The sequence below is a fragment of the Crocuta crocuta genome, unplaced genomic scaffold, assembly GCF_008692635.1.
Source record: "Crocuta crocuta isolate KB4526 unplaced genomic scaffold, BGI_CrCroc_1.0 scaffold44, whole genome shotgun sequence".
Taxonomy (NCBI): Eukaryota; Metazoa; Chordata; class Mammalia; order Carnivora; family Hyaenidae; genus Crocuta; species Crocuta crocuta.
The window spans coordinates 4,669,227-4,678,390 of NW_027530179.1; the positions used below are offsets into that span (position 1 = coordinate 4,669,227).

Here is a 9,164-nt window from a genome sequence, read left to right on the forward strand (position 1 = left end):
TTAGGGGGAAGAGCAGGGAGAACATACTGACAGTCTCACTACCCTCTCCACAGAAGCAGAGGGGCAGGGACACGGGAGAGGTTGTCTGAATCTAGGAATCCCAGCCCCCCAGCCTCAAAATACACTCTGGCACTCCCCCTACCTCAACCTTCTTTCCCGTTTTCCCCCTCCCCCGCCCCCATCCTGCTCCCTACTCACCAAGTACGCCCTGGCAGATGTCTGTTGGACTGATCCCGTTCGCAATGAAGTGAGGAGTTCTTGTGATTTGCTGCAGTGAAGGAATAAAGGTTTGAGAGGGTCCAGGACATCCCCTCCCAACCTCCATCTCGCCGTTCCCGCAGCAAGATGCCCACCTCCAAGTTCTAGGGGAAGACAGGGTGGGGGAGGGCACAAGAGCAGCTTGACAGAGTTGTAGGGTGTGATAGCAAAGGTCAGTGAGTGACTTCCCCAGGGGTTATCTGAGAGGTTTTGCTTAAGCATGTCCAGAACTGTCCCCAGCCCCAATGGAGGTGGAGACTAGTTCCAGGGGCAGGATTGGGAGGGTTGGGAGACTGAGGATTTCAGAGTGGGACATGGTTACAAACAGCCCTCCACCCCAGTCCATGCCTCCCCTCCCAGTACCCACACTGGGCCTCTGCCAGGAGATGTTCTGCACATTTTTGGAGTTGGGACCCAGATCCTTGAAGCCCAGGGACCTGGGTTCGGCAGGGAAAAATGAATCCTCGAACAGCTCTCCCTTCCTCAGACAGGCTGCTTGCAGGTCCTCAAAGCTCTGGTTATTGAAGTTCTGGGCGTTGTGGTACTGGCCCACGCCCTTGGCTTTGAGTCGGTTCTGGGTTATGTGAGCCGCCATTCCCTGATCAGTGAAAACCTCCTCTGCTTAATGATGAAAAGACAAATATCCCAATTAAAAAATGGACAAGGGATCTGGACAGATTTTTTTTTTTAAAGATATGACCAATAATCATATGAAAAAACTCTCAATACTGTCAGTCATCAGACAAATGCAAATCAAGGCCACCGTGATACACCACTTTGCGCCACCCGCTAGGATGACTATAATAAAAAGACTGATAACAAGTGTTGGCGAGGATGTGGAGAAATTGGAACCTTCATACTTTGCTGGTGGAAATACGAAAGGGTGCCGCCATTTTGGAAAATGGGCTGGCCGACCCTGTAACAGTTAAATAGAATTATTACCATATGGTCCAGCAGTTCCACCTCTAGGCATATACTCCAGAGAAAGGAAGGTATACATCGGTACAGAAACTCGGACACAAATTCACTGCATTATTCGCAATAGTCAAAAAGTGGGAGGAGACCCCCAAATGTCCAGCAGCTGATAAAGGGACAAATAAAATGAGAAATATATATACAATGGAGTATCATTCAGGCAAGGATATCATTCAAAAAGAAATGAGGTACCCATCCACGCTACAACGTGGATGAATCTCGAAATCATTGTGCTAAGTGAAAGGAGACAGTCACGAAGGGCCACCTGTTGTATGATTGGTTTGTATAAAATGCCCCAAATAGGCCAATCTATATAGAGACCAAGAGTAGTAGAAGGATGTGGTCTAAGTCAAACAGAGCCTCATTAGTGCCAGGGCGTGGGAGGAATCCATAGTGAGGAAAAGAAGGGGGAGCTACAGGAATGGGCAGGAGGGCTCTGGGATGTGTAGAGGTGAGATCTAGATTGAGGCCACAGAGGGCTGAGTTCCAAAGGGGCAAGAGCAGGGCATCTCAGCTATTCGTCCTCCCTCGAGGTGACAGACAAGGAGAAGAGTTACAATAACAGGGCTAAGAGTACTGTCTGCTCCGTGCCAGGCACACCAGCCCCGAGAAAGATCCATGCAATAGCCTTAATTACCGGAAGAGGAAGCAAGGACCTGGAGGTCAAGGAGTTTGCCCAAGGTCACAGGGTGAGGGCTGGGAATGGGACTAAGACTGACTGCAGAAAAACTAGGTCCGTGACTTTTTCCTTTTTTTTTCATAATTTTTTAAAATTTAAATTTATCATTATCTTTTACATTTTAAAAAATGTTTTATTTGTTTCTGAGAGAGAGAGACACAGTGTGAGCAGGGGAGGGTCAGAGAGAGAGGGAGACACAGGATCTGAAGCAGGCTCCAGGCTCTGAGCTGGCTGTCAGCACAGAGCCCGACGCGGGGCTCGAACCCATGAACCGTGAGATCATGACCTGAGCCGAAGTCGGATGCTTAACCGACTGAGCCACCCAGGCGCCCCATCTTTTAAAATTTTTAATGTATTGTTTATTTCTGAGAGAAAGAGAGACACAGTGTGAGCAGGGGAGGGTCAGAGAAAGAGGGAGATACAGAATCCAAAACAGGCTCCAGGCTCTGAGCTGGCTGTCAGCACAGAGCCTGATGCGGGGCTCGAACGCACGAACCGTGGGATCATGACCTGAGCTGAAGTCGGACACTTAACCAACTGAGCCACCCAGGCGCCCCATTTTCATAATTTTTTTAAACATTTATACATTTTTGAGAGAGAGACAGAGCACAAGCAGGGGAGGGGCAGAGAGAGACAGAGGCACAGAATCCAAAGCAGGGTCCGAGCTCCGAGCTGGGCTTGAACCCATGAGCTGTGAGATCATGACCTGAGCCAAAGTCAGATGCTTAACCAGCTAAGCCACTCAGGCACCCTGGCCCATGACCATGACCTTTTCCTGAAGCTACCTCCTGAGGGAGGCGCATCTCCTCGGCGGGAAGTCTTGTGGGACTAGCACCATCTTCCCATCTTCACCGACTAAGGGGATCACGGGCCGTTTGTGGCTAAATTTATCTGACGCCCCTTTACTCTTCGCACTACCCCAACCAAGCCAACCCATTCCCCTGTCCCACATCAGCGTCTCCTTGGGACTTCTCTAGGTCCGGTAACGCCCCTGTTCTCTCCCCCTGTAGCCTGACAAACCCAAGCCAGGCTGCCACCTAGAGGCCCCGCGCCTTCCTGCACAGGCAGCCCCTGTTTCTCAGCTGCGCCAGATGGTTCCTGCCTGTGTGCCTCCACCTGGGATCGTTCCTGATCCCATGCACACACCTTGTCCACTGGGGACAGTCCTGCTCAGCCTTCCAGTCCCTGCTCAATGCCATGTCCTTGGGGAAGCCCTTCCGTAATGTGCCCATGCAGAGTTTGGGGCCGCCCTCACGCCCAACACTTTCCTTTGTTGTGACACCCATCCCTGCCTGCCTGCTGAATTGACTGGTCTGTGAGCTCTCAAGGGTGGAGGGGGGGGTCCTCTGGCCACTATTAGGTTCCATCTGTCTCTTGGGGTGCCTGCATGGCTCATCAGTTAAGCCTCTGACTCTTGGTTTCGTCTCAGGTCATGATTTCATGATTCGTGAGTCGAGCCCCATGTCAGGCTCCATGTTGGAGCCTACTTGGGATTCTTTCCCTCCCTCTTCTCTGCCCCTCCCCTCTGCACACTCACTCTCTATCCTCTCTCAAACTAAATAAATAAACTTAAAAAAACCCCAAAACTCCATCTGTCTCATACAGCACCTGGCCCCGGCAGGGGCTGACAAATGATTTCAGTGGATGGATGGATGAATGAATGAATGCTTTGCATTGCACTGTAGTGATTTTTCACGTATGTTTGCAAATCTGTTTTCTCTCTCCTACCCTGTCCCCCAACTCCCTGTCTTGCTCTCGTCCCTGATAAACTATACATTTTATGTATTATTTGTCTCCCTCAGTAGAATGAAAAATTAGAAGGGCAGGGATTTTTTTTTTGTCTTTAGTTTGCTGCTACATTGAGTACATAGTAGGTGCTCAATAGACAGTCTGAATAATGTTCCCCAGTGCTCCTAGAAGGGAGGAGCCTCTCAGTTTCTATCTTATCAAAAAAGAGCTCACCCCAGCCTAGGGAAGCCAGAGCATTGGCGCAGACAATGAGCAAAGTTCCTGACCACAGCATAAAGGCTACTCTGGGGTCCCCTTGGGGTCCCTGGTGCCTGGAGTTTCCTGGTCCCCAAGGAGAAAAGTTCATTGGCTGTAAGGATTAAGGTGCGTTTGCTCAGTACCGACTCGGGATCCTGTCTTTTGCTTCTTCCACAGAACCAATTGTTTGTGATGTGAAGATGTCAGAAATCTCCCCTAGTTGTAAAAGTAACTAGCACTGGGGTGCCTGTGTGTCTCAGTTGGGTGAGCATCCAGCTCTTGCTATTGGCTCGGGTCATGGGTCAAGCCCCGCACTGGGGCCCACGCTGAGCACAGAGCCTGGTTTAAAAAAAAAAAAGTAACTAGCATTTATAGAGCAGTTATAAAAATAATAATTAACAGTGTTGGAGGACTCAGCCTGCCTGGCATAGTTCTAAGTGCTTTATGTGCATTAACTCAGTGAATCCTCACACCCCTATTGGCTGGGTTTATTATTATTATGTCTCCCTGCTACAAGGGGGGAGGACCAAGGCCCAGAGAGGCTGAGCTTCCTCAAGGCTGGATAGCCGGTGGGCAGCAGAGTCAGTCAGGGTCACACCGAGGCAGGCTGGTCCGTGCTCTCACCCATCACTCCAGCCTAGGCTTCCTCTATTTTACTACAGCCTCTAGGTGGTCCTTAAGTCACTTCCTCTCATCCAGGAGACAGAACGGACGATGGATAAAGGGTTGGGAAAGAGCTGATTCTTGGTTAGCAGCCCCGGGCTGCACCAAACCAGAGTGGATAGCTGTGTGACCTTGGGCATGCTGCTTTACATCTCTGAGCCTTGGTTTTTATAAAGAGGCCACTATATCCTACCTTGAAGGGTGTTTCAGGTTTAAATGATGCAACAGACACGAAAAAGGTTGGCGTTCAGGAGGCGCTCAGAAAATGTTGGTTGCCTTTCCCTCACTGACCTGGCTGGGTAACTAGTATCTGTGGAGTTCCTACTGCGATCATGTAACACCCNGATGCAGGGACACTTCTACTCAACATGTTGGGATGGTCTGCGTGTCTGTCTGTCTCTGTGGCTGCGTTCGCGCTCTTTGAAGCAAACTGTAGCTCATCTCAGCCACATTTTTGGATCATGTATTCTGTGCCGGGCACCGAGGAGCACACCCCTGCATGGAGCTCTGAGAGGCCCCTCCTCGGACTCCCCTCCTTCAGGTTCAGCCGGACGGGCTGCAGAGGCAAGGATCAGGCGCCAGGGAGAGAGGCCACCAGGTCAGGTAGGATCATTGGGAGGTTCTGGGGGAGAGTGACTGCCCCCTTTTCTCTGCTCTAAGCTCACTCTGCTCCCCTACGGTAGGGTGAATAAAGGTGTGGGGGGGGGGGGAAGCAGGGGAAGAAATGGCTAATTTCTTTGCTCGAAGAGCAGGGGAAAGACTTGGAGGGAGATCTGTGGTGGGGGACAAATCTTGGAGGGTGAAGAAGGGGTGCAGATGAAGAGGGTCTGAAGAGGCAGGCGGCAGAACGTCCCAGAGGGCGACAAGGATCAGGATTGATTTCGTTTCATCACCTGGTCCTTACCCCTCGTGGCCAGCAGAGCAGGAATGGCCTACAGCCCCCCCAGGGCCCGCCTGGAGGCCGTAGGGCAGTGGTCCTCAACCTGGGAGATCGCTTAGCAATGTCTAGAGACATTTTTGGTTGTCATAACTGGGGACCAGGTGGATGGTACTGGCCTCTAGCGGGGAGAGGCCAGCGTCGCTGCTAAGTGTCCTATAGCGCTCAGGGCGACAGACCTGGGGTGAGTGAATGGCCCAAGGGCACTCACACAGAGAGGTGAAGGGCTCTGTGCCCTTCCACCACGGGGTCGCCTCTGGTCGCCTCTGACTTGGCTGCTCCCCTTCCCCCCTGCAGGGAGTGATGTGCCGGGCTCCCCAGGGGGTCTGGAAGGACCACAGGAGGTGCTGCTGTGTCCAGGAACGCCGGAGAACGTCAGGGAGCAGGCCACGGCTGCGCTCATGCCCCCCGCCTGAGGAGTCACTTCTCACCGTTCTGCCTCCAGCTTCACGTCCTGTATACCGAGTCTGCTGGGTCTGAGCCTGTCACTCAGCTGGCTGGCGGGGACACTTATACAGACACACGCTCCACCACAGTCATCACCAAAAACGTCTCCGGAGAGGGTGACAGACGGGAGCCCTGACAGGTGTGGCTAGGGGCGTGGGCAAGCTGAGACACAGACAGACGGATAAGCCTGGCCGGGGAAGGACAGGCAGACGGCCAGGGCAGTAGGGTAAAACAAGGCATGGATGGACGGGACGCTCTCTGGGCCGGGCATGCATCTCGTGTCCCCCTCGCCTCTACAGACCGGGAGTTGTACCTGAGGGGTCTGCTTCGGCTTTCCCCGCGGACGCAGGGCCTGCAGATTTGCGGACAGCCGAGTTTCCAAAGCTGGCTGTCTAGACTTCTCAGGGCTTCTCCTAGGGCTAGCCCTACACCCCCAGGGGTCAGGCAGACGGCGAGGGCCCCAGAAGCCAGGATCTAGGGGCCCCATATAGCAGAAGCCAGCTGGCCTCCTAGGCCTGGTGAGGGGCGGGTGGAAGGGCTCAGGTCTGAGCTCCCCTCTCCCCGGTGCTGTCTCCCTCAGGTCCTGAGGTCAGGTCCCCAGGCCTGCCTACAGAGTCCCGCTCTTGTGTCGCACGGTCTGGTCTTTCTGGATCAAGAGGCCAGTTTTTCTGGGATGGGGAGGGGTTCTCTCTGTTCCCTGAGCTTTGCTTCTCTAATGGCCTCTGGGGCTTCCCTCATACGAGCCTTTCTGAGAGGCAGCTGGGACAGTGGGGTGTCTGGCCCCTCTCCGCTCCAGCTGGAGACAGGAGGAAGGGCTCCTGCGGGTCTGAGTTTCAGTGGTCGGTCTGAGGAAGATGTCCATCTGCTCCTAGGGAGCTTTCAGTCTGATGGAGGAGTCACCTTCAAGGGGACACGGCCCCTTCCACTGCGGGGAGGCCCTGGTCTGCAGAGGTCCGGAAATGGTACAAGCCCATGAGCGCCTACCTGGGGAGTACAGCATGCTGGTGGCTAGCCTGGTAGCTTGACAGTTGAAGGTTCTGGGGGAGGGGGAGGAGGGGGGTTCCCCTCCCCCCACCCAGAACTCTCCAATTGCAGGGGGAGTCCCAGGGCAGCGGCACGTTTTAATAGTTGCCTCCCTCTCCTGTGCTCCTTCCCACTGTCCCCCATAGGTGTCACGGTCAGTAACCTAAATGCTTTGGGTCTGCCTGGGCCCCGCCCACCGGCCGGAGGGTCCTCTTCCTGTGGGAGTCCCCGCACTCCTACCCTGGGGCACCTCCAGCACGCTGGCTGTCCTCACGGTACTGTCCAATCAGGACGAGTCTGAGTCCCTCTCCTCCAGCCCAAGGCTTCCAGGAAAGGGTTGTCCCTGACACCCCAACCCAACCTTTTTATCCTGAAAGCCTCTCTGTTTTTGAAAGGCACCTTCCCACTAACATGGCGCTTCCCTTATGTGTCTCTGTGCCTTCACAAAGCCTTCTCTGTGTCTCTGTTCTTCTCATACAGACACCAGCTGTAGAGGATTAGGGACCCACCCTATTCTAGTGTGACTTCATCTTAACTGTTTACTTCTGCCGTGACCGTATTTCCAAATGTCACATGCTGAGGTACTGACTGGGGGGTTAGGGTTTCAACACGTCTTTGTGGGGACGCGATTCAACCCATAACACTGTCCTTGGCATGGTTAGCCCGCTGGCCTGGCTGTCACGTGTATCCAGGGGAAAGAGTGAACTCTGACGTGAGAAACCTGCCTGATAGTATAGTCTTCCTAGAAGGGTATGACCATTGAGGACAGGGACTGTCCAGTTGTCCCTGTGGCCCCCCTGCCCTGCCTGGGGGAGCGCTGGCTACGGAGCAGACGCTCAGGCCACTGAATGGAATCATAGGGTCTTGTTCCAAGTTAACCTTGGACAAGTCTTCCCCACGCCCCTTTCTGGATCTCAACTTCCTCATCTATAAGAACATTAATTACAGTTAATTAAGTTCTTATTATGTACCAAAAGCTGGGCTAAGAACTTTCCGCTTGTTTAATCTTTTAAAACAGCTCAAGGACGTGTTGTCATTATCCTCACATTATAGATGAGGAAAGTGAGGGCCGGAGGTGACATAATAAGAAATAATACACTTGGTCTCTGCCCCTGGTTCCTGGCACAGGACTCCTAAGTCCCCTTAGTGACAACAGCGTCTTTTGTTCTAATGAGGTCACTCCTGGAGATCTTCTGGATAGCCGCAGGATGGGGGCTGATGGCCAGAAAAACCAAGTCACGATTGGAAGCTGGAACTTTCAGCCCCACTCCTCATTCTCCAGGGAGGGGAGAGGGGCTGCGACTGAGTTAATAGTCATGCCCACATGAGGAAGCCTCCAGAAACATTCCTAAATACGCGGTTTAGAGAGCTTCTGGGCTGGTGAACACATTTACGTGCTGGGAGGGTGGGGCACCCCAGCTCCACAGGACAGAAGCTCTTATGCTGGGGACCCTTCTGATCTCACCCTAGCACTCCCTCAACCAGCCGCTCACTGGTGTCCTCTAACATACTTTTTTATATGAAACTGATAAATGTGTTTCCCCGAGTTCTGCTGGGCTGTTGTAATAACCCACAAGATTTTTAAAAAGTTTATTTATTTATTTTGAGAGAGGGGGGCAGAGAGAGAGAGAGAGAGAGAGAGAGAAAGAAAATGAATCCCAAGCAGGCTCTGCACTGTCAACATGAAGCCCGGTGTGGGATTTGAACTCATGAATGGTGAGATCATGACCTGAGCTGAAGTCAGACGCTTAACCAACTGAGCCACCCAGGAGCCCCATCATAGCAAATTATAAAATCTTAATAGTTGTGGGTTCTTGTCATTCCTCCTTTTTGGGCATCAACCTTCATGGCTAAACAGTGAAAAGTTTGAATGGGTAAGCAGTCCTGATGTGGGGCTCCCATACCACCCTAAGATTTTTTTCACCCTCGTCCTAACACCCCTGCCTCCAAAGTCGTGTTAGCAGGAGCAAGGGACGTCACCGCCGTGTGCCCCGAGCTCCTCATCTCTGAATTTGGGACAGGGCTTCTCTGAGGACTCAATCAACACATAGAAGGTGGTCAGAAGGGTGCTGGACCTAGTGAGTGTTCAGATCGGTCTCTGGCTTGCCCACTGGGCCATGGGCATCGAGAAGCAGCCTCGCTGCTGTGTCACCAGCGCCCAGCTCAGGGCCTGGAGCACAGGAGGTGCTCGAGGGG

The 9,164-nt window shown here is 52.9% G+C and overlaps 1 protein-coding gene across 1 annotated transcript in view; it reads right to left on the reverse strand.

Annotated features, from left to right (window-relative positions):
• Positions 1 to 7,044, reverse strand: part of CAPN11 (calpain 11) — a 17,752-nt gene extending 10,708 nt beyond the window's left edge. The window contains exons 1-3 of the mRNA XM_077764880.1: positions 6,930 to 7,044; positions 626 to 879; positions 199 to 268 (exon numbers count right to left, since the gene is read on the reverse strand). Coding sequence (XP_077621006.1) covers positions 199 to 268; positions 626 to 879; positions 6,930 to 6,945 — 340 coding nt within the window. The 5' untranslated portion in view covers positions 6,946 to 7,044. The remainder of the gene's footprint in view (positions 1 to 198; positions 269 to 625; positions 880 to 6,929) is intronic.
• Between the last annotated feature and the right edge of the window lie 2,120 nt (positions 7,045 to 9,164).